General features: G+C 38.6%; 1 protein-coding gene across 7 annotated transcripts in view; it reads right to left on the bottom strand.

The window, feature by feature from the left end:
• Positions 1–27,666, bottom strand: part of GALK2 (galactokinase 2) — a 224,419-nt gene that overhangs the window by 145,995 nt on the left and 50,758 nt on the right. For all 7 annotated transcript variants that reach the window (XM_010356622.2, XM_010356623.2, XM_030931651.1 and 4 more), the window contains exon 3: positions 6,289–6,412. In XM_010356622.2, the coding sequence (XP_010354924.1) occupies positions 6,289–6,412 (124 nt within the window). The remainder of the gene's footprint in view (positions 1–6,288; positions 6,413–27,666) is intronic.

The following is a 27,666-nucleotide window of genomic DNA, read 5'->3' as shown; positions in this document are numbered from 1 at the left end:
ATAAAGATGGGAATAATAGACACTGAGGACTAGAATGCGATGGCGAGGGCAGTAGGGAGGAAGGAAGTGTGGGCTGAAAAACTGCCTATTGGCTGCTATGCTAACTACCTGGGTGATGGGATCAACTGTACCCCAAACATCACCATTACAAAATATACCCAAGTAACAAACCTGCACATGTAACCCCTGAATCTGAAATAAAAGTTGAAATTATTTTATTGAAAAAATACAAAGAATCAAGAAAATGGAAAGTTGATTATTTGAAAAGAAGAAAAAAATTAATGAACTGCTAGCCAGATTAATCATGAAAACAAGTGAGAAGACCCAAATAAACAAAATCAGAATCCAAAAAGGAACATTACAACTGATACTATGGAAATACAAAAGCTTATCAGACACTGTTATGAATAACTGTACATACACAAACAAACCAGAAAACCTAAAGGAAATTGATAAATTCCTAAACACACAACATACCAAGATTAAATCAGGAAGAAACAAAAAACATAAACAGACTAGTGACAAGTACCAAGATTGAAATAGTAAAATGAAAAGGCTTCCAACAAAGAAAAGCCCAAGACTGGACAGCTTCACTGAAAAATTCTACCAAACTTACAAAGCACAAACACCAATCCTCTTCAAACAATTCCAATAAATTGAAGAGAAGGGAATTAACCTAGTCCCAAAAGGCAAGCATCACTCTGATACTAAAATCAGACAAAGGTGTAACAAAAACCAAAACTGCAGACCAAGATCCCTATTTAAATATATGTAAAAATCTTCAACAAAATTGCAGCAAACTGAATCCAACAGAACATCAAAAATATAAAACACCATGATCAAGTGGGATTTATCCAGGGATGCAAGGATTGTTCAAGAAACACAAATCACTAAATGTGACACAACACATCAGTACAATAAAGGACAAAAACCATACAATCATCTCAATAGACATAGAGAAAGCATGTAATAAAATTCAATATCCTTTCACGATAAAAACTCTCAATTATCAGGCATAAAATAAATATACCACAACACAATAAAGGTCTCATATGACAAACCCACAGCTAACATCATATCAAATAAAGAAAAGTTGACGCCTTTCCTGTAAAACCTGGAACCCAGCAAAGATGCCCAAAATCACCACTCCTAGTCAACATAATACTGGAAATCTTAGCCAGAGTAAGCAGGCAAGAATAAAAATAGAAGGATCCAAGTTGAAAAGGAGGAAGTTACATTGTTCCGTTTCATAGGTGACATGATTTTATATCCAGAAAAAGCTGAAGACTCTAAAAAAAAAACCTCTTACATCTGATAAACAAATTCAGTAAAGTTGCAGTATAAAAAACCAATATACAAAAATTTGCAGCATTTCAATATGCCAATAATGAACTAGCTGAGAAAAAAATTAAGCCAGAAATCCTGTTTACAATAGCTCCAAAAAAAAAAAAAAAAAAAAAAAAAAAAACCTAAGAATAAGTTTAACCAAGGAAATGAAAGATCTCTAAGGAAAACTAGAAAACACTGATGAATGAAATTGAAGAGGACACAAATGAAGACATCCCATGTTCATGGACTGAAAATATTAATATTGTTAAAATGAACATACTGCCAAAGCAATCTGCAAATTGAATGCAATCCTTATGAAAATACTCCTTTTTCACAAAAATAGAAAAAAGAATCCTAAAATATGTATAAAACCAAACAAAAAGAGCCCAAATAGCCAAAGCACTCCTGGGCAAAAAGAACAAAGCAAGAGGCATCATACTATCTGACCTCAAAATATATTACAAGGCTATAAAAACCAAAACAGCAAGGTATTAGCATCAAAACAGACACAAATACTAATGGGATAGAAGAGAGAACCCAGAAAAACATCCATGTATGTACAGCAAACTCATTTTCTCTTTTTTTTTTTTTTTTTTTTTTCTGAGACAGAGTTTTTTGCTCTTGTTGCCCAGGCTAGAGTGCAGTGGCATGATCTCGGCTCACTGCAACCTCCGCCTCCTGGGTTCAAGCAATTCTCCTGCTTCAGCCTCCTGAGTAGTTGGGATTATAGGCGTGCACCACCACACCCAGCTAATTTTTTGTATTTTTAATAGAGACAGGGTTTCATCATGTTGGCCAGACTGGTCTCGAACTCCTGACCTCAGGTGATCTGCCTACCTTGGCCTCCCAAAGTGCAGGGATTACAGGCATGAGTCACCATGCCTGGACAGCAAACTCATTTTCAACAAAGGTATCAAGAAAATACATTCAGGAAAGAAAACCCTCTTGAATAAATGGCGCTGGGAAAACTCAATGCCCATACACAGAAGAATGAATTGAACCCCTATTTCTCACCATATACAAAATTCAATCCAAGATAGGTTAAAGACTTAAACATAACACCTACAACTATAAAACTACTAGAAAGAAATATAGGGGAAACACTTCAGGATATAGCCAAAGATTTTATGGCTAAGTTCTCAAAAGTACAGAAAACAAAACAAAAATAAATAAATAAAACTATTTTAAACTAAAAAGCTTCTGCCCACATAGGAAGCAATCAAGAGAGTGGGGAGACAACCTGTTGAATGGGAGAAAATATTTGCAAACTATTCATCCAACAAGGAACTAATATCCAGAATACACAAGGAACTCAAAACACTCGATAGTAAAAACTAATAATAATCCCACTTAAAGGTGGACAAATGACATGAAGAGACATTTTTCCAAAGACATCCATACAAACGGCAGATGGGTATATGAAAAACTGCTTACCATCACTAATCATCAGCAAAATGGAAATCCAAACCACAATGAGACATCATCTTACCCAAGTTAGAATGGCTATTACTAATAAGACAAAAGATAACAGATGCTGATAAGGACACAGAAAAAAGGCAACACTTATACACTGTTGGTGGGAATGTAAATTAGTGCAGCCATTACAGAAAACAGTAGGGAGATTTCTCAGAGCACTAAAAACACAACTACCATATGATCCAGCAACCGTAATACTGCATATTTATCCAAAGGAAAAGAAATCAGTGTATCAGGAGGATACCTGCACTCCATGTTTATTCCAGCACCATTCACAATAGCAAAGATAGGGAATCAACCTAAGTGCCCACCAACAGACGAATAAATAAAGAAAATGTATATATACACAATGGAATACTATTCAGCCATAAAAAAATAAAATAAAATCATGGCATTTGGAGCAATGTGGATGGAATAAGCCAGGTACAGAAAAAAACAAACATCAGATATTCTCACTCATATGTGGGAACTTAAAAAATTGATCTCATGAAGGAACAGGGTAGAATGATAGATAGTAGAGGTGAGGAAGGGTCAGTGAATGGGGGATAAAAAGAAGTTGGCAAATAGATAAAAACATAAGGTTAGATAGAAGGAATAAGTTCTAATGGTCTATAGCAGAGTAGGGTGACTGTAGTTAACAACCATGTATTGTATATTTCAAAATAGCTAGAAGAGAGGACCTGTAATGTCCCAATACAGAAATGACAGAGCAAGACTCTATCTCAAAAAATAAAAAAGGAAAAAGGCTTATATCTATAAGAAACTCAAAAATAGGAAAATGATTTGAAAAGACCCTTCAACAAAGAATACATCTAGGTAGCAAATAAGTAGATGAAAAGATGTTCAACATCATTAGTCAGAGAAATTTAAAAACTTGAAATATACTACTACACATTTAGGAGAATAGCTAAAATTTTAAAACATGCTGGTAACACCACTGGTGAGAATGTAAAATTATACAACTTTGGCAAGCAGAAAATTTCTTTTTTTTTTTCTGAGACAGAGTCTCACTCTGTCACCCTGGCTGGAGTGCAGTGGCGCAATCTTGGCTCACTGCAACCTCCACCTCCCAGGTTCAAGCAATTCTCCTTCCTCAGCCTCCTGAGTAGCTGGGATTACAGGTGCATGCCACCAAATCCAACTAAGCTTTTTGTATTTTTAGTGGAGACAGCCTTTCACCATGCTGCCAAGGGTGGTCTAGAACTCGCAGGCTCAAGCAATCCACCCACCTCAGCCTCCCAAAATGCTGGGATTACAGGCGTGAACCACTGTGCCCAGCCAGAAAATGTCTTTAAAAGGCTATATTAGTTCGTTTTCATGCTGTTGATAAAGACATACCTGAGACTGAGCAATTTACAAAAGCAAGAACTTTAATGGACTTACAGTTCCACATGGCTGCGGGAGCCTCACAATCATGGCAGAAGGCAAGGAGGAGCAAGTCACGTCCTATATGGATGATGGCAGGCAAAAAGAGAGCTTGTGCAGGGAACCTTCCATTTTTAAAACCATCAGATCTCATGAGACTTATTCATTATCACAAGAACAGCATGGGAAAGACCCGCCCCCATGATTCAATTACCTTCCATCACGTTCCTCCCAGGACACGTGGGAATTGTGGGAGTTAAAATTCAAGATGAGATTTGGGTGGGGACACCACCAAACCATATCAAAGGCAAACCGGGATGGATGCAGTGGCTCAAACCTGTAATCCCAGCACTTTGGGAGGCTGACGCAGATGGATCACTTGAGGTCAGTAGTTCAAGACCAGCCTGGTCAACATGGTGAAATCCCGTCTCCACCAAAAAATACAAAAATTAGCCAGGTGTGATGGTATCTGCCTGTAGTCCCAGCTACTCAGGAGACTGAAGCGGGAGAATCTCTTGAACCCAGGAGGCAAAGGTTGAGTTGAGCCGAGATCACCCCACTACACTCCAGGCTGAGCAACAGGGTAAGACCCTGTCTCAATAAATAAATAAATGGCAAACCAGACACTCCAATCTTAGGTATTTACCCAACAGAAATGAAACATGTCCACACATACATTTGTACATAAATATTTGTAGCAGTATTATTCATACAGGCAAAAACTGGGAATGATCTAAATGTCCATTATCGGCAAATAGATAAACAAATTAAGATATACCTACACAATGAATGCTAAAACAAATGGACAATTCTAGGAGGCATACTACATGCTTCCTAGGGGTCCTAGCAGATTCAAGTCTCCTGCCTCTAGCAGGGACTATATATCTTGATAATTCACCTCTAATTGCCCGACTCATTCTTCATGATCTTTCCTACTGCTCCTGGGACCATTTCTCAAATATACTACCTGCATCCAGGTCTATCTCAGGATCTACTTTTGTGAAAAACGAAACTGAAACCACACATTCATTATTGTAGGAATGATTAAGTAAATTTTACTAAATCAAGATGACAAAATATTATGCACCGGTTTTTCAATATTCGTAAACAATGACACGAAAATATGTTTGAGATAATGTGAGCTTTTCAAGGGTCCAAAATGCACACAAGATATATTATCAGACATGTGAAATGAAAAGGAAAAAAGATCTCCTACAATAAGTTCTTTATAAAAGTAAAATCTTCTACATCTTGCACAAGCTGGTATAGAGTCTTATCAAAAATATTTTCTGAATAAATGAATGTTATTGCAGATAAACTAACCAATGAACAAGCCAAACATATAATATGCCAAACATAAGCCAAAATCTTTTTCTGTATTATCAAGTCAAATCCGTTATAATACATTAAAAGCAAGTAGAGTTTATCCCAGAAATGCAAAAAGGGCTCAACATTAAAAACTTCATCAGACTAATTCACCATATTTTTAAAAAACTGATCTTCAATACTAAATAGACATTTAATTAAATTCAATACCCATTAGTAAACTTTTTTAATCTTAGCAAACTAAGATTTTTTTTAAAGACTTTGTTAACTTGATAAAGCATATGTACTAGAAACTTACCTTTATTAGGCATCGGACTCTGTTTTATATGCTAGGGCATTGAAGAAGAGAGGCAACAGTGCCTGAAGTCAGAGAGTTTACAGTCTACTGGGTGACACAGGTAAATAAACAGATAATAATAATACAGCATAGTAAGATGCTATGATGAGATACTTAGAAGCTGCCATAGTAACATAGGAAAACATCAGACCTACTTTGCTGGAGATAATTAGATCAATAGATGATAAGTACCTATCGCACAAGGACAGAGTTATTTATCTTTGTATTACCTGGTATCTAAGACTATGGTAAGTCTTTGGTAAATATTCCTTAAATTAATTGACAAATGAACAAAACGAACAAACAATAAATAATGGTCTTAGAATTTTTTTAATGTCAGGTACAAAATATCAACAAATTAAATGACTTGTTATAAATCTGATGTCTCCTAAAGAGTCCATTTGGGTACAAACAGAACCATACATACACACAAATTAGCAATTTTAAATACTCACGGATACAAGGGATTTGTATTGGCCAGTTGGAGAGTATATGTTTTCACAGGTTCTACAGCTATTAGCACATCTTGTTCTATAGCCATAGGAAGAACAGAATATCCACAGTAATCTATATGCTCTCCTAGAAAAAAGAGAAAGCTTTTTTAATCATTGCTAATATATAAAACAAAAGCATCTCAAGAAAGTTTACATATGGGAAAAAACTGACCATAAGCCAGGTTTTAACAGTAAATAAAAATAAAGGAAAGCAGAGCAAGATGGCCAAACAGAACCCTTCCATGATCTTACACCAAACTGAACAACTATCTATGCAATAAACACCTTCATAAGAACCCAGAAAATTCAGGTGAGTACCTGAAAATCACAGTACCTGGTTTTCACATAACATCAGGGATAGAGGAATTGAAGAGCACAGGAAAGACAGTCTTGCATTGCCTACAGGATCCCTCCCAGAGAGAAAAACTGTTTGGGGGAGGGAGGGTGAAGTGAGTGTGGGTCTTTGCACTGGAACTCAGTGCTGCCATGTTACAGCAAAACACAAAACAGAGAATTCTGCTAGCATCCAAGGAGCGGCATTTAGATCAGCCCTGGGCAAGACAGAATTCTCAGTCTCAGCAGGAAGAACCTGAGTCCCAACTGACCTCACCTCTGGCTAACTAAAGTGGCCTCATGCCCAGAATAAGCTTAATTGGCTGTCAGGCCACAAGTACTGCAGTCCTCGGGCAAGCCCTGGTACTGTGCTGGATTTCGAGGCAGTAGACTTGGGATGTGTGACCAAGTGTGACACCAGCTGTGGCAGCCAGGGGAGTGGCTGGATCACACTGCACCCAACTCCAGGAAGTACAGCTTGGGGAGAGACTCCTTTAGCTTAAGGAAGGAAGTGGGAAGAGTACAGAAGACTGTCTTGCAATTTGGGTACCAGCTCAGCCAAAGTAAAGCACCAAGGAGATTCCTGAAGCTGTCAATTCCAGGACTTAGTTCCTGAAGGGGATTTCTACACCCAACCTCATTCAAAGGGAATCCACTGCCCTGAAGAGAAGGACCCAGTCTTGGCAGGATTCACTTGATCACTAAAGAGCCCTTGGGCCTTGAATAAACATCAGCAGTAACCAGGCAAGATCCAGTATTGTACAGGCTTCAGGTGTGACCCAGCACAGTGCCAGCTGTGGAAGCCACAGAAGTGCTCTAGGCAGCCCAATACAGATACTCTTTCTGATTGGAAGGAGTAAAGGGAAGACATCAAGAGGACTTTGCCTGACAACCCAGGGAATTCTCCTTTACCTTACCCAAACTCGTCAAGGCAGCACCTCTAGATGTCAGCAAGAACTGCAGTATTCCTGGGCTTAGAGCACCTCCTTTATGCCCGTAAGGACCACATTCTTAGAGAACAACACTCAACCCCATTTGAATACATGAAAAGTCTTCTCAAGAATGAAGGGTACAAACAAGCCCAGACTACACAGACAAATTATTACCTAATTTGTTAATGCCCATAAGTGATGAATGTCCACAAGCATCAAGAGTATCCAGGAAAACATGACCTCATTAAATGAACTACAGAAGACACCAGTGACCAATCCCAGAAAGATGAAGATATATGTCCTTTCAGACAGAGAATTCAAAAGAGCTGTCCTGAGGAAGCTCAACAAACTTAAAAGATAACACAGGGAAGAAATTCATTATTTTACTGGAGAAATTTAACAAAGAGATTAAAACAGCTTTTGAAATTTCAAACAGAAGTTCTGCAGCTGAAAAATTCAACTGACAAACTCAAAAATGTCTCAGTCTCTCAACAGCAGAATCAATCAAGAAAAAGAAACAATTAGTGAACCTGAAGACAGGCTATATAAAAATAGACAGTCAGAGGAGAGAAAAGAAAAACAATTTAAAAAGAATGAAGCTTCTCTACAAGATCTAGAAAATAGCCTCAAAGGGGCAAATCTAAGAGTTAATGGCTTTAAAGAGGATGTAGAGATAGAGAGGTAGGGTAGGAAGTTCATTCAGTGAAATACTGATAGAAAACTTTCCAAACCTAGGAAAAGATATGAATATTAAGGTATTAGAAGATCACACAACACCAAAATGATTCAACCCAAATAAGACTAAATTAATATATTAATCAAACTGTCAAAGGTCAAGGATAAATAAAGTATCCTAAAAGCAGAAAAAGAAAAGAAGCAAAGAACATATAAAAAACATACAAAGCAAAGAACATATATAAAGAACATATAAAGAACAATATGTCTGGCAGGAGACAACTCAGCAGGGAACTTAGAGGCCAAGAGAGAGGCAGATGACATAGTCAAAGTGTTTAAGAAAAACAACTTTTGAACTAGAATATTATTTCCAATAAAACTATCCTTCAAACATGAAAGAGAAATACTCTCCCAGACAAACACAGCTGAGGGGTTTCATCAACACCAAACCTGTCTTGCAAAAAATGCTACAGAGAGTTCTTCAATCTGAAAGAAAAGCACATTAATGTAAAAAATATATATCACATGGTGGTATAGAACTCAGTGGTAGTGGTAAATGAACAGATTAATTACATAATACTCTAACACTGTAACTACTAGTGTTAAAACACTCATATCTTAGTAGGAAGATTAAAAGACAAACCTATCAAAAATAGTAACTGAAACAGCTTTCTGAGCATAAAAAGATATAAATAGAAACAATCAAAAGTGACAAAGCAGCCGGGCATGGTGGCTCAAGCCTGTAATCCCAGCACTTAGGGAGGCCAAGGGAGGCAGATCACAAGGTCAGGAGATCGAGACTATCCTGGCTAACATAGTGAAACTCCATCTCTACTAAAAGTACAAAAAAAAAACAAAAACAAAAAAAGCCGGGCGTGGTGGCAGGTGCCTGTAGTCCCAGCTACTTGGAAGGCTGAGGAAGGAGAATCACTTGAACCTGGGAGGCAGGAGCTTGCAGTGAGCCGAGATCACGCCACTGTACTCCAGCCTGGGTGACAGAGTGAGACTCCGTCTCAAAAAAAAAAAAAAAAAAAGAAGTGACAAAGTGAAGAAATGGGGTGAAGGTGTAGTTTTGGTTTTTTTGTTTGTTTTCTTTTTGCTTATTTTTTTATTTTCATTGTAGTCAGAGTTAAGCTGTCATCTGCTTGAAATAATTGGTTATAAGATGTTATTTGCAAGCCTCACAGTAACCACAAAACAAAACCTATATCGCATACAAAAAAAGTTGGTTTTTTGGGGTTTTTTTTTGTTTGTTTTTGAGGCAGAGTCTCGCTCTGTCGCCCAGGCTGGAGTGCAGTCGCGCAATCTCGGCTCACTGCAAGCTCCGCCTTCCAGGTTCACACCATTCTCTGGCCTCAGCCTCCCGAGTAGGTGGGACTACAGGAGCCCACCACCTCACCTGGCTAAATTTTTTTTGTATTTTTTAGTACAGATGGGGTTTCACCGTGTTAGCCAGGACGGTCTCAATCTCCTGACCTCGTGATCCGCCCGCCTCCGCCTTCCAAAGCGCTGGGATTACAGGCATGGGGCAATGCGCCTGGCCCAAAAAAAGTTTTAAATCATAAATTAAAACTTGTCAGAAAAAGTCACTTTCACACAAAGGAAGACGAGAAGAAAGGAAGAAAGAGAGAACCAACAAAACAACCAGAAAATAAATAACAAAATGGCACTAGTAAGCCTGTACCTTATAACTATAACATTGAATATAAATGGACTAAATTCCCAATAAAAGACAAAGTGGATGCATGGATTAAAAAAACAAAAACAATACGCTAACCTCATCTATAAAGATACACAGACCAAAAAAAAAAAAAAGAAAGAAAAGAAAAAGATTCCGGAACACACACCAGGGCCAATTGTGGGGTGGAGGAGAAGGGGAGGGAGAGCATTAGGACACATAGCTAACACACGTGGGGCTTAAAACCTAGATGATGCGTTGACAGGTGCAGCAAGCCACCATGGCACACGTATACCTATGTATCAAACCCACACATTCTGCACTTACATCCCAGAACATAAAGTAAAATTTTTTAAAAAAGAAAAAGATAATCCAGGCAAATGAAAACCAAATGAGAACAAGAGCAGTACGCACAAATAAACAGGATTCAAGACAAAAACTATAAAAAGAGACAAAGGTCATTATATAATGTCAAAGGAGTCAATTCAGCAACAGGATATAACAATTGTAAATATATATGCACCCAGTGCTGGAGCACTCAGCTATACAAAACAAATATTATTAAAACTAAAAAAAGGATAGATGCCTATACAATAATAACTGGGGACTTCAAAACCTCACTTTCAGCCCTGGGGTATTCATCCAGGAGAAAATCAACAAAGAAACATCAGACTTAATCTGCACTATAGAACAAATGGATATTTATAAAACATTTCATTCAACAGCCCCAGAATACACATTCTTCTCATCAGTGCCCGGCATATTCTCCAGGATAGATCATAAGTTAGACCACAAAACAAGTCTCAAAAAGTTCAAAAAAATTAAAATAACATCAAGTATCTTCTCTGATCATAATGAAATAAAACTAGAAATCAATATGAAGAAAAACTTTGGAAACTAAGCAAACACATGGAAAGTAAAAATATGCTCCTGAATGACCAGTTTGCCAATGAAAAAATTAAGAGATTTTTAAATTTCATGAAACATGTGGGAGTGAAAACACAATAGACCAAAATCTCCATGACACAGAAAGAGCAGTACAAAAAAGGACATTTAAAACAATACCTATATCAAAAAGGTAGAAATATGTCAAATAAGCAACCTAAAGATGCATCTTAACAAATAAGAAAGACAAAAGCAAATGAAATGCACAATTGGTAGAGGAAAAGAAATAACTCAGATCAGAGCAAAAATAAGTAAAATTGAAATTTAAAAATACAAAAAAAAAAATCAATGAAATTAAAAACTGGTGTTTTGCAAACATAAACTAAATCAAAAAACCTTTAGCCACACTAAGAAAAAAAGAGTCCGGGCACAGAGGCTCACACCTGTAATCTCAGCACTTTGGGAGGCCAAGGTGGGTGGATCACAAGGCCAGGTGTTCCGAGACCAGCCTGGCCAACGTGGTGAAACCCCATCTGTACTAAAAATACAAAAATCAGCTGGGCATGGTGGCAGGCACTTGTAATCCCAGCTACTCAAGAGGCTGAGGCAGGACAATCACTTGAACCCAGGAGGCAGAGGTTGCAGTGAGTTGAGACAGCGCCACTGGACTCCAGCCTAGGCAAGACCAAGAGAGTGAGACTCCGTCGCAGACAAAAAAGAAAAAGAAAAAAATAAAGAAGATTCAAATAGAGAATTTTAAAAGATATTATAACTGATAGCAGAGACTGAAGGCATCATTAGAGACTATTATGAGCAACTATATACCAACAAATTAGAAAACCAAGAAGAAAGGTATCAATGCCTAGACCCATATGATATGGCTTGGATCTGTGTCCCCACCCAAATCTCATGTTGAAATGTAATACCAAATGCTGGAAGTGAAGCCTGGTGGGTATCGATTGAATCATGGAGGTGGTTTCTAATGGCTTAACACAATCTCCTGAGTGTGGTTCTCATGATAGAGTTCTCACAAGATCTGACAGTTTAAAAGAGTATAACACTTTCCCTCCCTCTCGTCCTCTTGCTCCAGCCATGTAAGGTGTGCCTCCTTCCCCTTTGCCTTCCACTACGCTTGTAAGTTTCCTGAGGCTCTCCCAGCCATGCTTCCTGTACAGCCTGCAAAATTGTGAGCCAATTAAACCTCTTTTCTTTATAAATTATCCAGTCTCAGATACTTCTTTATAGCAGTGCAAGAGCAGACCAACACAGAAAATTGGTATCAGAAGTAGGGCATTGCTATAAAGATAACTGAAAATGTGAAAGCACCTTTGAAACTAGGTAAAGTGGCAGAGGTTGGAACAGTTCGGAGGGCTGAGAAAAAAACACAGGAAGATGAGGAAAAGTTTGGAACTTCCAAGAAACTGGTTGAATGGTTGTGTCCAAAATGCTGATAATAATATGAACAATGAAGTCCCAGCTAAAGAGGTCTCAGATGAAAATATAAAACTTATTGATAACTAGAGTAAAGGTCACTTTTGTTATGCTTTAGCAAAGAGTCTGGAGGCACTGTGCCCCTGCTCTAGAGACCTGTGGAACTTTGAACTTGAGAGTGATGATTTAGGTTATCTGGTGAAAAAAATTTCTAAGCAGCAAAGCATTCAAGATGTAGTACGGCTGCTTCTAACAACCTATGCTCTTATTCTTGAGCAAAGAAATGACCTGAAACTGGAATTTATATTCAAAAGGGAAGCAGAGTGAACAAGTTTGAAATACTTGAAGCCCAGCCATGTGGTAGAAATGAAAAGGCCTTTTTTTTTTTTTTTTTTTTTTTACTGTAGCCAACTTTGGGAAACCCCATCTCTAGTAAGAATACAAAAATTGGCCAGGCATGGTGGCACGTGCCTGTAATCCCAGCTACTCAGGAGGCTGAGGCACAAGAATCACTTGAGTCCAGGAGGTGCAGGTTGCAGTGAGCCAAGATTGTGCCACTACGCTCCAGCCTGGGCAACAGGGCAAGATTCCATCTCAAAAGTTAAAAATAAAATAAAATAGGCCAGGCACGGTGGTTCACACCTGTAATCCTAACTCTCTGGGAGGCCGAGGCGGGTGAATCACCTGAGGTCAGGAGTTCACAACCAGTCTGGCCAACATGGTGAAACCCCATCTTTAGTAAAAATACAAAAAATTAGCCAAGCATGGTGGCGGGTGCCTGTAATCCCAGCTACTTGGGAGGCTGAGGCAGGAGAATCACTTGAATCCGGGAGGCAGATATTGCATGTAAGCTGAGATCACACCATTGCACTCCAGCTTGGGCAATAAGAGCAAAACTCTGTCTCAAAAAAATAATAATAAAAATAAAATAAAATAAACGCTCAGCCACTTAAAAAAAAAGTAGAAATTTTGCATATAAACAACCTAATGGTACACCTCTAGCAAAAAAATCCAAATCCAAAATTAGTAGAAGGAAAGAAATAATAAAGATCAGAGCAGAAGTAAATTTGAGACAAAAATTAATGAAATGAAAAGGTAAACATAATAGCAAATCTTTAGCTAGACTGAGAAAAAGAGAACACACAAATAAATAAAATAAAACAAACAAACAAAACAGAAAAGGAGACATTACAAGTGACACCACAAAATACAAAGGATCATTAAAGTCTATTGTGAACAACTATTATGCCAACAAATTGAAAAACCTAAAAGACAAGCATAAGTTCCTGGACACAAAACCTATGAAGATTCAACCAGGTAGAAATAGAAAACGTGAACACACCAATAACAAGTAACAAGATTGAAGCAATAATAAAAAGTCTCCCAACAAAGAAATGCTCAGGACCAGAGGGCTTCACCCATGAATTCTACCAAATCTTTAAAGAAGAACTAACACCACTTCTTTTCAGACTTGCAAAAAAATTGACAGGCAGGGAATTCTTTGAAACTATTCTATGAGGCCAGCATTACTCTGATACCAAAACTGAACAAGGACACAACAGAAAAAGGAAACTACAGGACAATATCTCAGTTGAACATACAATCAAAAATCCTCAATAAAATGTTGGCAAAATGAACCCAAGACCCCATAAAAAGATTATATAACATGATCAAGTGGGATTAATCCTAGAGATGCAAGGAAGGGGTTCAACATACACAAATCCAAAAATACGATATATCACATCAACAGAATGAAGGAAAAAAAACATATAATCTTTACAATCAATTCAGTAAAAGCATTTGATAAAATTCAACATGACTTTATGATAAAAACCTTTAACATATTAGGTACAGAAGGAACGCGTCTCAATATACAATAAAGGCCATATATGACAAACTCATAGCTAACATCATACCAAATGAGGAAAAATGGAAAGCTTTTTGTATAAGCACTAGAACAAGACAAGCATACCCAATTTCACCACTCGTATTCAAAATAGTACTGGAAGTCTGAGCCAGAGCAACTAGCAAGAGAAAAATATAAAGAGCATCCAAATTGGAAAGGAGAAAGTCAGATGGTCTCTATTTGTACACAACATGATCTAACGTAGAAAAACCTAAAGACCACAAAAAGCTTTTACAGCTGATAAATTCAGTAAAGTCACAAGATACAAAATCAGTATAAAAAATAGCTAGTGTTTCATTGAATGTAAATGGCCCAAATGCTCCATTTAAAAGACAGAGAACCGCAAAAAGGATAAGGACTAACTAACCAACTGTCTGCTGCCTTCAGGAGACTCATCTAACACATAAGAACTCACATAAACTTAAAGTAAAGGGGTGGAAAAGGGCATTTCATGCAAATGGACACCAAAGTGAGAAGGGGTATCTCGTCTTATATCAGACAAAACAAACTTTAAAGCAACAGCAGTTAAAAGAGACAAAGAGGGACATTATACAATGGTAAAAAGGCTTTGTGTAACAGGAATATATCACAATCCTAAAGATATATGCACCTAACACTAGAGCTCCCAAATTTATAAAACAATTACCAACAGACCTAAGAAATGAGATAGACAGCAACATAATAACAGTGGGGGACTTCAGTACTCCACTGACAGCACTAGACAGGTCATCAAGACAGAAAGTCAACACGGAATCAATGGATTTAAACTATGCCTTGGAATAAATGGACTTAACACATATATACAGAACATTTCATCCAACAACTACAGAAAACACATCCTATTCAACAGGGCATGGAACTGTCTCCAAGATAGACCATGTGATAGGCCACAAAAGAAGCCTCAATAAATTTAAGAAAATTGAAATTATATCAAGCACTCTCTCAGACTACAATGAAATAAAACTGGAAATCAACTACAAAAGGAACCTTCAAAACCATGCAAACACATGGAAATTAAATAACCTGCTCCTGAATGAGCATTGGGTCAAAAACAAGATCAAGATGGAAATCTAAAAATTCTTTGAATGGAATGACAATAATGACACAACCTATCAAAACCTCTGGGATATAGCTAGGACAGTGCTAAGAGGAAAGTTCATAGCCCTAAACACCTACGTCAAAAAATCTGAAAGAGCACAGATAATCTAAGGTCACACCTCCACAAACTAAAGAAACAAGACCAAACCAAACCCAAACTCAGCAGAAGAAAGGAAATAACCAAGATCAGAGCAGAACTAAATGAAATTGAAACAAACAAAAATACAAAAGGTAAATGAAACAAAAAGGTGGTTCTTTGAAAAGATAAAATTGGGCCGGGGTGGTGGCTCATGCCTGTAATCCCAGCACTTTGGGAGTCTGAGGCGGGTGGATCACCTGAGGTCGGGAGTTCAAGACCAGCCTGACCAACATGGAGAAACCCCGTCTCTAGTAAACGTACAAAAATTAGCTGGGCATGGTGGTGGGCGCCTGTAATCCTAGCTACTCAGGAGGCTGAGGCAGGAGAAGCTTGAACCAGGTGGCAGACACTGCAGTGAGCTGAGATCGCACCACTGCACTCCAGCCTGGATGACAAGAGTGAGACTCCATCTCAAAAAACAAAGCAAAATAAAAGGTAAAATTGATAGACCATTAGCAAGATTAACCCAAGAAAAGAAGAGAGAAAATCCAAATAACCCCGCTAAAAAACAAAAGAGGAGATATTACAGTTGACACCACTGAAATACAAAAGATCATTCAAGGCTACTATGAACATCTTTATGCAAATAAACTAGAAAACCTAGAAGAGATGGATAAATTCCTGGAAAAATACAACCCTCCTAGCTTAAATCAGGAAGAATTAGATACCCTGAACAGACCAATAACAAGCAGTGAGATTGAAATGGTAATTTAAAAAATACCAACAAAAAAAAAAATACAGGACCAGACAGATTCACAGCAGAACTCCATCAGACATTCAAAGAAGAATGGGAACCAATCCTGTTGACACTATTCCACAAGATAGAGAAAGAATGAATCTTTCCTAATTCATTCTATGAAGCCAGCATCACCCTAATATCAAAACCAGGGAAGACATAACCAAGAAAGAGAACTACAGATCGATATCCTTCATGAACATAGACGCTAAAATCCTTAAGGAAATCCTACCTAACCAAATCTAACAACGTATCAAAAAGTTAATCTACCATGATCAAGTGGGTTTCATATCAGGGATGCAGGGATGGTTTAACATATGCAAGTCTGTACATGTGATACACCACATAAACAGAATTAAAAACAAAAATCACATGATCATCTCAACAGATGCAGAAAAAGCATTCAACAAAATCTAGCAAGCTTTACGATTAAAACTCTCAGCAAAATTGGCACAAAAGGGACATACCTTAATGTGATAAAAGCCATCTATGACAGATCCATAGCCAACATAATACTGAATGAGGAAAAGTTGAAAGCATTCCCTCTGAGAACTGCAACAAGACTAAGATGCCTACTCTCACCACCCCTTTTCAACATGGTACTGGAAGTCCTAGCCAGAGCAATCAGACAAGAAAAAGAAAAATAGGGCATCCAAATTACTAAAGAGGAAGTCAAACTGTCACTGCTGACGATATGATCATTTACTTTGAAAACCCTATAGACTCCTTCAGAAAGCTCCTAGAACTGATAAAAGAATTCAGCAAAGTTTCCAGATACAAGATTACAATTCCAGATACAAGATTAAGATTCCAGAAACAAGCTATACAAATATAGCTCTTCTGTATACCAACAGCAAACAAACAGAGAATCAAATCAAGAATTCAACCCCTTTTGGGTAGGCACAGTGGCTCACGCCTGTAATCCCAGCACTTTGGGAGGCGGAGGGGGCCAGATCATGAGGTCAGGAAACAAGACCATCCTGGCTAACATGGTGAAATCCCGTCTCTACTAAAAATACAAAAAAATTAGCTGGGCGTGGTGGCAGGCGCCTGTAGTCCCAGCTACTTGGGAAGCTGAGGCAGGAGAATGGCATGAACCCGAGAGGTGGAGCTTGCAGTGAGCCGAGATCAGGCCACTGCACTCCAGCCTGGGTGACAGAGCGAGACTCCATCTCAAAAAAAAATAAATAAATAAATAACAGAAAGAAAGAATTCAATCTCTTTTATAATAGTTGCAAAGGGGGCGGTTCCAAGATGGCCAAATAGGAACACCTCCAGCCTCCAGCTCCCAGCATGAGCGACACAGAAGACGGGTGATTTCTGCATTTCCAACTGAGGTACCAGGTTCATCTCACTGGGGCGTGTTGGACAGTGGGTGCAGCATAGTGGGTACAGCCCACTGAGTGAGAGCCAAAGCTGGGCAAGACATCGCCTCACCTGAGAAGTGCAAGGGGTAAGGGAATTCCCTTTCCCAGCCAAGGGAAACCATGACACACAACACCTGGAAAACCGGGTCACTGCCACCATAATACTGCGCTTTACCAAGGATCTTAGCAAATGGCACACCAGGAGATTATATCCCGTGCCTGGCTTGGAGGGTCCCACGCACACAGGGCCTCCTTCATTGCTAGCACAGCAGTCCGAGATCTAATTGCAAGGCAGGAGCAAGGCTGGGGGAGGGGCATCTACCATTGCTGTGGTGTGGGTAGGTAAACAAAGCAGTCAAGAAGCTCGAACTGGGTGGAACCCAACACAGCTCAAGGAGGCCTGCTTGCCTCTGTAGACTCCACCTCTGGGGACAGGGCATAGCCAAACAAAAGGTAGCAGAAACCTCTGCAGATTTAAATGTCCCTGTCTGACAGCTTTGAAGAGAGTAGTGATTCTCCCAGCACAGAGTTTGAGATCTGAGAATGGAAAGACAGCCAGCTCAAGTGGGTCTCTGACCCCCGAGTAGCCTAACTAGGGGACACCCCCCAGTAGGGGCAGACTGACACCTCACACCTCGCACGGCCGGTAACCCTGTCAGACAAAGCTTCCAGAGGAACGATCAGGCAGCAACATTTGCTGTTCAGCAATATTCACTCTTCTGCAGCCTCTGCTGCTGATACCCAGGCAAACAGGCCCTGGGGTAGACCTCGAGCAAACTCCAACAGACCTGCAGCTGAGGGTCCTGACTGTTAGAAGGAAAACTAACAAACAGAAAGGACATCCACACCAAAACCACATCTGTACATCACCATCATCAAAGACCAAAGGTAGACAAAACCACAAAGATGGAGAAAAAGCAGTGCAGAAGAGCTGAAAATTCTAAAAATCAGAGCACCTCTCCCCACCAAAGGAATGCAGCTCCTCGCCAGCAATGGAACAAAGTTGGATGGAGAATGACTTTGACGAGTTGAGAGAAGAAGACTTCAGACGATCAAACTTCTTCAAGCTAAAGGAGGAAGTCTGAACCATCACAAAGAAGCTAAAAAACCTTGAAAAAAGATTATACAAATGGCTAACTAGAATAACCAATGTAGAGAAGTCTTTAAAGACCCGATAGAGCTGAAAACCATGACAAGAGAACGACATGACAAATGCACAAGCGTCGGTAACCAACTCGATCAACTGGAAGAAAGGGTATCAGTGATTGAAGATCAAATGACTTAAATGAAATGAGAAGTTTAGAAAAAAAGAGTAAAAAGAAATGAACAAAGCCTCTAAGAAATACAGGACTATGTGAAAAGACCAAATCTACGTCTGATTGGTGTACCTGAAAGTGATGGGGAGAATGGAACCAAGTCGGAAAACACTCTGCAGGATATTATCCAGGAGAACTTACCCAACCTAGCAAGGCAGGCCAACATTCAAATTCAGGAAATACAGAGAACACCACAAAGATACTCCTCAAGAAGAGCAACTCCAAGACACATTATTGTCAGATTCACCAAAGTTGAAAAGAAGGGAAAAATGTTAAGGGCAGCCGGAGAGAAAGGTCAGGTAACCCACAAAGGGAAGCCCATCAGACTAACAGCGGGTCTCTCGGCAGAAACTCTACAAGCCAGAAGAGAGTGGGGGCCAATATTCAACATTCTTAAAGAAAAGAATTTTCAACCCAGAATTTCATATCCAGCCAACCTAAGTTTCATAAGTGAAGGAGAAATAAAATCCTTTACAGACAAGCAAATGCTGAGAGATTTTATCACCAGCAGGCTTGCCCTACAAGAGCTCCTGAAGGAAGCACTACACATGGAAAGGAACAACCGGTACCAGCCACTGAAAAAACATGCTAAAATGTAAAGACCATCCATGCTAGGAAGAAACTGCATCAACTAACGAGCAAAATAACCAGCTATCATCATAATGACAAGATCAAGTTCACACATAACAACATTAACCTTAAATATAAATGGGCTAAATGTTCCAACTAAAAGACACAGACTGGCAAATTGGATAAAGAGTCAAGACCCATCAGTTTGCTGTATTCAGGAGACCCATCTCATGTGCAGAGACACACATAGGCTCAAAATAAAGGGATGGAGGAAGATCTACCAAGCAAATGGAAAACAAAAAAAGGCAGGGGTTGCAATCCTAGTCTCTGATAAACCAGACTTTAAACCAACAAAGATCAAAAGAGACAAAGAAGGCCATTACATAATGGTAAAAGGATCAATTCAACAAGAAGAGCTAACTCTCCTAAATATATATGCACCCAATACAGGAGCACCCAGATTCATAAAGCAAGTCCTTAGAGACTTACAAAGAGACTTAGACTTCCACACAATAATAATGGGAGACTTTAACACCCCACTGTCAACATTAGACAGATCAATGAGACAGAAAGTTAACAAGGATATCAGGAATTGAACTCATCTCTGCACCAAACCAACCTAATAGACATCTACAGAACTCTCCACCCCAAATCAACACAATTTACATTCCTCTCAGCACCACAACACACTTATTCCAAAATTGACCACATAGTTGAAAGTAAAGCACTCTTCAGTAAATGTAAAAGAACAGAAATTATAACAAACTGTCTCTCAGATCACAGTGCAATCAAACTAGAACTCAGGATTAAGAAACTCAATCAAAACCGCTTAACTACATGGAAACTGAACAACCTGCTCCTGAATGACTGCAGGGTACATAAGGAAATGAAAGCAGAAATAAAGATGTTCTTTGAAACCAATGAGAACAAAGATACAACATACCAGAATTTCTGGGACACATTTAAAGCAGTGTGTAGAGGAAAATTTATAGCACTAAATGCCCCAAGAGAAAGCAGGAAAGGTCTAAAATTGAAACCCTAACATCACAATTAAAAGAACTAGAGAAGCGAGAGCAAACATGTTCAAAAGCTAGCAGAAGACAAGAAATAACTGAGAGCAGAACTGAAGGAGATAGAGACACAAAAAACCCTTTAAAAAAATCAATGAATCTAGGAGCTGGTTTTTCAAAAAGATCAATAAAATTGATAGACTGCCAGCAAGACTAAAAAGAAGAAAAGAGAGAAGAATCAAATAGACACAATAAAAAATGATAAAGGGGATTATCACCACTGATCTCACAGAAATACACACTACCACCAGAGAATTCTATAAACACCTCTATGCAAATAAACTAGAAAACCTAGAAGAAATGGATAAATTCCTGGACACATACACTCTCCCAAGACTAAAGCAGGAAAAAGTTGAATCCCTGAAGAGGCCAATAACAGGATCTGAAATTGAGGCGATAATTAACAGCCTACCAACTAAAAAAAGTCCAGGACCAGATGGATTCACAGTAGAATTCTACCAGAGGTACAAGGAGGAGCTGGTACCATTCCCTCTGAAACTATTGCAATCAATAGAAAAAGAGGGCATCCTCCCTAACTCATTTTATGAGGCCAACACCATCCTGATACCAAAGCCCGGCAGAGACACAACAAAGAAAGAGAATTTTAGACCAATATCCCTGATGAACATCGATGCAAAAATCCTCAATAAAATACTGGCAAACCGAATCCAGCAGCACATCAAAAAGCTTATCCACCATGATCAAGTGGGCTTCATCTCTGGGATGCAAGGCGGGTTCAATATATGCAAATCAATAAACATAATCCAGCATATAAACAAAACCAAAGACAAAATCCACATGAATATCTCAATAGATGCAGAAAAGGCCTTTGACAAAATTCAACAGCCCTTCGTGCTAAAAACGCTCAATAAATTCAGTATTGATAGAACGTATCTCAAAATAATAACAGCTATTTATGATAAATCCACAGCCAATATCATACTGAATGGGCAAAAACTGGAAGCATTCCCTTTGAAAACTGGCACAAGACAAGGATGCCTTCTCTCACCACTCCTATTCAACATAGTGTTGGAAGCTCTGGCTAGGGCAATCAGGCAAGGAGAAAGAAATAAAGCGTATTCAATTAGGAAAAGAGGAAGTCAAATTGTCCCTGTTTGCAGATGACATGATTGTATATGTAGAAAACCCCATCGTCTCAGCCCAAAATCTCCTTAAGCTGATAAGTAACTTCAGCAAAGTCTCAGGATACAGTATCAATGTGCAAAAATCACAAGCACTCCTATACACCAATAACAGACCAACAGAGAGCCAAATTATGAGTGAACTCCCATTCACAATTGCCTCAAAGAGAATAAAATACCTAGGAATCCAACTTACAAGGGATGTGAAGGACTTCTTCAAGGAGAACTACAAACCTCTGCTCAATGAAATAAAAGAGGACACAAACGAATGGAAGAACATTCCATGCTCATGGATAAGAAGAATCAATATCATGAAAATGGCCATACTGCCCAAGGTAATCTATAGATTCAATGGCATCCCCATTAAGCTACCAATGACTTTCTTCACAGAATTCGAAAAAACTGCTTTAAAGTTCATATGGAACCAAAAAAGAGCCCGCATTGCCAAGACAATCCTAAGCCAAAAGAACAAAGCTGGAGGCATCACGCTACCTGACTTCAAACTATACTACAAGGCTACAGTAACCAAACCAGCATGGTACTGGTACCAAAAGAGAGATATAGACCAATGGAACAGAACAGAGCTCTCAGAAATAATACCACACAGCTACAACCATCTGATCTTTGACAAACATGACAAAAACAAGAAATGGGGAAAGGATTCCCTATTTTATAAATGGTGCTGGGAAATCTGGCTAGCTCATCATCACTGGTCATTAGAGAAATGCAAATCAAAACCACAATCAGATACCATCTCACACAAGTTAGAATGGTGATCGTTAAAAAGTCAAGAAACAACAGATGCTGGACAGGATGTGGAGAAATAGGAACACTTTCACACTGTTAGTGGGACCATAAACTAGTCCAACCATCATGGAAGACAGTGTGGCGATTCCTCAAGGATTTTGAACTAGAAATACCATTTGACCCAGCCATCCCATTACTGGGTATATACCCAAAGGATTATAAAACATGCTGCTATAAAGACACATGCACATGTATGTTTATTGCGGCACTATTCACAATAGCAAAGACTTAGAACCAATCCAAATGTCCATCAATGACAGACTGGATTAAGAAAATGTGGCACATATACACCATGGAATACTGTGCAGACATAAAAAAGGATGAGTTCGTATCCTTTGTAGGGACATGGATGCAGCTGGAAACCATCATTCTCAGCAAACTATCCCAAGAACAGAAAACCAAACACCGCATGTTCTCACTCACAGATGGGAACTGAACAATGAGAACATGTGTACACAGGAAGGGGAACATCACACACCAGGGCTTGTCATGGGGTTGGGGGAGCAGGGAGGGATAGCATTAGGAGATATACCGAATGTAAATGACGAGTTAATGGGTGCAGCACACCAACATGGCACATGTATACATATGTAACAAACCTGCATGTTGTGCACATGTACCAGAGATCTTAAATTACAATTTAAAAAATTAATTAATTTAAAAAAAAAGAAACTGGTATATATACAATGGAATACTATACAGCCATAAAAAGGAATCAGTTAACAGTATTTGCAGTGACCTGGATGAGATTGGAGACTATTATTCTAAGTTAAATAACTCAGAAATGGAAAACCAAATATCGCATGTTCTCACTGATATGTGGGGGCTAAACTATGAGGATGCAAAGACATAAGAATTAGGAAATGAACATTGGCGACTTGCAGGGAAGAGTGGGAGGGGGGCACAAGATAGAAGACTACAAATGTGGTGCAGTGTATGCTGCTTGGGTGATGGGTACACCAAAATCTCACAAATCACTACGAAAGAACTTACTCATGTAACCAAATGCCACCTGTACCCCAATAACTAAGGGAAAAATAAAATTTAAATAATAATAAATAAAAGTACTTTGAAAAATTTTTTTTAAATCACTAGTGTTTCTAAACACCAATAACAGACTACCTGAAAAAGAAATGAAGCAAGCAATCCCATTTGAAATAGCTATAAAAAAATGAATATCTAGGAATAAATTTAACCAAGGCAATAAAAGACCTATACAATGAAAACAATAAAACACGGATGAAAGAAATTGAAGAGGATACAAAAAAAATGGAAAGACATCCCACATTCTTGGACTGGAAGAATTAATATTGTTAAAACGACCGTACTACTACAGATTCAATGCAATTCCTAGTATGATACCAATGACATTCTTCACAGAAATAGAAAAGAAATTCTAAAATTTGTATGGAACCACAAAAGACCCCAAATAACCAAAGCAATACTGAGAAAAAAAGAACAAGAAGAAGAAAAAAGCTGGAGGCATTACACTATCTGACTTCAAATACACTACAAAGCTACAGTAATACTATGGTTTTGGCGTAAAAACAGACATACAGACCAATAGAACAGAATGGAGAACCCAGAGCTAAATCCACGTATTTACAGCCAACTTATTTTATTTTATTTTATTTTATTTTATTTTATTTTATTTATTTATTTATTTTTGAGACAGGATCCTGCTGGAGTGCAGCAGTTTGATCTCGGCTCACTGCAGCCTCCACCTCCCAGGTTTAAGAGATTCTCATGCCTCAGGCCCCTGCGTAGCTGGGATTACAGGTATGTGCCACCACACCCAGATAATTTTTATAGTTTTAGTAGAGACAAGGTTTCATCATGTTGGCCAGGCTGCTCTCAAACTTCTGACCTCAAGTGATCCACCTGCCTTGGCTTCCTAAAGTGCTGGGATTACAAGCATGAGCCACCATGCCTGGCCAAGGCCAACTGATTTTCAACAAAATTACCTTCATTCATTGGGAAAAGGACAATCTGTTTAATAAATGGTGATGGAAAAACTAGATATACATATGCAAAAGAATAAAAATAGGCCCCAATATCTCACCATTTACAGAAATCAATTTTAAATGGATTAAAGACTTAAAACATCATAACTGAAACTATGAAACTACTACAAGAAAACATAAAGGAAACACTTTAAGACATTGGTCTAGGCAAAGATTTTATGAATAAGACTATAAAAGCCAGACAAAGAAACAAAAATAGACAAATGAAATTATATCAAACTAAAAAGGTTCTGCATAGTAAAGGAAACCTCCCAATAGAGTGAAGAGACAACCTGTTGAAATGGATAAAATATTTGTCCAACAAGGAATTAATCTCCAGAATATATAAAAAACTTGACAGCAGTAAAACAAATATTCCAATTTAAAAATTGGCAAATGGTCTGGGTGTGGTAGCTCACGCCTGTAATCCCAGCACTTTGGGAGGCCAAAATGGGCAGATCATCTGAGGTCAGGAGTTCATCCTGGCCAACACAGTGAAACCCCGTCTCTACTAACACTACAAAAATTAGCTGGGCATGGTGGCACGTGCCTGTAGTCCCAGCTACTCAGGAGGCTGAGGCAGGAGAATTCCTTGAACCCAGGAGGTGGAGATTGCAGTGAGCCCAGATCGTGCCACTGCACTCCAGCCTGGGCAACAGAGACTCTGTCTCAAAATAAATAAATTAATTAAACAAATAAATAAAATAAAATAAAAATTGGCAAATGATCTAAATAGACATTTCTCAAAAAAAGACATAAAAATGACTTACAATCATAGAAAAATGCTCAGCATCACTAATAACCAGGAAAATGCAAATCAAAACCACCAGGAGATATTATCTCACTTCAGTTAGGATGACTATTATCAAAAAGACAAAAAATAATAAGTGCTAGAGAGAATGCAGAGAAATGAGAACTCTTCTACACTATTGGTGGGAAAGTATAGTATAGTATAGCCATATGGAAAACAGTATGAAGGCTCCTCAAGAAACTAAAAATAGAACCACCATATGATCCAGCAATACTATTACTAGGTATATATCCAAAGAAAAGGACATCAGTATGTCAAAGAGATATGTGGCTCTCTTGTTTATTGCACCACTGTTCACAATAGTCAAGATACGGAATCAACATAAATGTCCATTAACAGATGAATCGATTTTTAAAATGTGGTGAATGTATGCAATGGAATACTATTCAGCCACCTAAAAGAGTGAAATCCTGTTATTCACAGCAACACGGATGAGCTTAGAGGACGTTATGTTAAGTGAAATAAGTCAGGCACAGAAAGACACATACCTCATGTTCTCACTCATATATGGAAGCTAAAAGAGTTGATCTCATAAAAATAGAAGGTAAAATAGTGGTTACTAGAAGCTGGGAAGGATAACATATAGGGAGGACAGGAAGGGCAGGTAGGGAGAGGTCAGTTAGCAGACACAAGAGGCCAGGTGTGGAGGCTCACGCCTGTAATCTCAGCAATTTGGGAGGCCAAGACAGGTGGATCGCTTGAGGTCAGGAGTTCAAGACCAGTATGGCCAACATGATAAGCTCCCGTCTCTACTAAAAATACAAAAATTAATAAGGTGTGGTGGTGCACACCTATATTCCAGCTACTTGGGAGGCTGAGGCAGGAGAACCACTTGAACCCGGGAGGCAGAGGTTGCAGTGAGCCGAGATGGAGCCACTGTACTGCAGCCTGGGTGACAGAGCAAAACTCTACCTCAAAAAAAAAAAAAAAAAGTTAAAAAAATCATAAATTGAGCCATCATTAAGTCAGGGACCTTCACAAGTCTGTAGTTGTAAGCTCAGTACCTTTTTGTGGAAAATGAGCAACTTATTAAATCTTATGAAAGGGAGTACATCCTCTATTCTACTATATCTAGTTTCCATCCTTGAAAACAAATAAACCAAAAAAGTAATACTCATTGACAATAATAAAATGATAAAATGAACCTAAGGTATCCTTTTATGAAATTACCTGCTATAATAGTAAACACAAAAACAAAACCTGGAAATAGCTTTAGCTACCATGAGAGAAAGTTGTTAAATAAATTACATTAATTTAGTAAGCTATCATGAAGTCATTAAAATAACTACAAGCACTACACGGAACCACAGTGCTGTGGTTTGAATGTCTCCTCCAAAACTCACACTGAAATTTAATTGCCACTGTGACAATATTAAGAGGTGGGACCTTCAAGAGGTGAGTAGATCATGAGAGCTCTCCCCTTAGTATCTCCCCTTAGATAATGCCACTAACTCTGGAACAGGTTAGTGACCTCAGGAGTGGGCTCAGCGCACATCCTTTCTATATCTTTTTTTTTTTTTTTTTGAGACGGAGTCTCGCTCTGCCTTTCTATATCTTGCATGATCTCATGCCCTCCTACCCTTCCACCATACAATAACTCAATAAGAAGGCCAGGCACGGTAGCTCATGCCTGTAATCCCAGCACTTTGTGAGGCCGAGGCGGGTAGATCACTTGAGGTCGGGAATTCGAGACCAGCCTGACCAACATGGAGAAACCCCATCTCTACTAAAAATACAAAAAATTAGCCAGGCATGGTGGCACATGCCTGTAATCCTAGCTACTCGGGAGGCTGAGGCAGGAGAATCACTTGAACCCGGGAGGCGGACATTGCGGTGAGCTGAGATTGCACCATTGCACACCAGCCTGGGCAATAAGAGCAAAACTCCGTCTCAGAAAAAATAAAAAGAGAAGAGAATAACGCAATAAGAAGGCCCTCACCAGATGCCAGTACCATGATCTTGAACTTCTCTGCCTCCAGAATCATGAGCCAAATAAACTTCCATTGTTGATAAATTACCCTATCTGTGGAATTCTGTTATGACAGCAGAAAATGGAAATAGATACATAGAAATATTTATGATATATTAAGTGAAGAAAAGATAAAAATGGTATGTAGTCTAAGTACAACTATGTCAATTATTATATACATGGACATTGATAAAATGATAGTAAACAAAATGTTGACAGGCTGTGTTATTTACCACTAAAAGGTAGTAAAATTCAAAGTACTTCACAGGATAAATAAAGGAAAAGATAAATTCATCTAGAAGACCTGCAAAATCTGGACCACACTTTTAGTAGCAAGGAATTGTAAGGTTTCCCTGTGCCTCTCTAACCCAGTGAGTAAATATAAAACCATCAAAACTACTTACCACAGTCTAAAATTTTAACCTGTGGCCTAGAAAAATATTTTCATTTTTTATGAAAACAATATTAACA

This window comes from Rhinopithecus roxellana, chromosome 5, assembly GCF_007565055.1.
Source record: "Rhinopithecus roxellana isolate Shanxi Qingling chromosome 5, ASM756505v1, whole genome shotgun sequence".
Lineage (NCBI taxonomy): Eukaryota > Metazoa > Chordata > Mammalia > Primates > Cercopithecidae > Rhinopithecus > Rhinopithecus roxellana.
The sequence above is the reverse complement of the archived record's forward strand: the minus strand, read 5'-3'. Positions and strand labels throughout refer to the sequence as shown.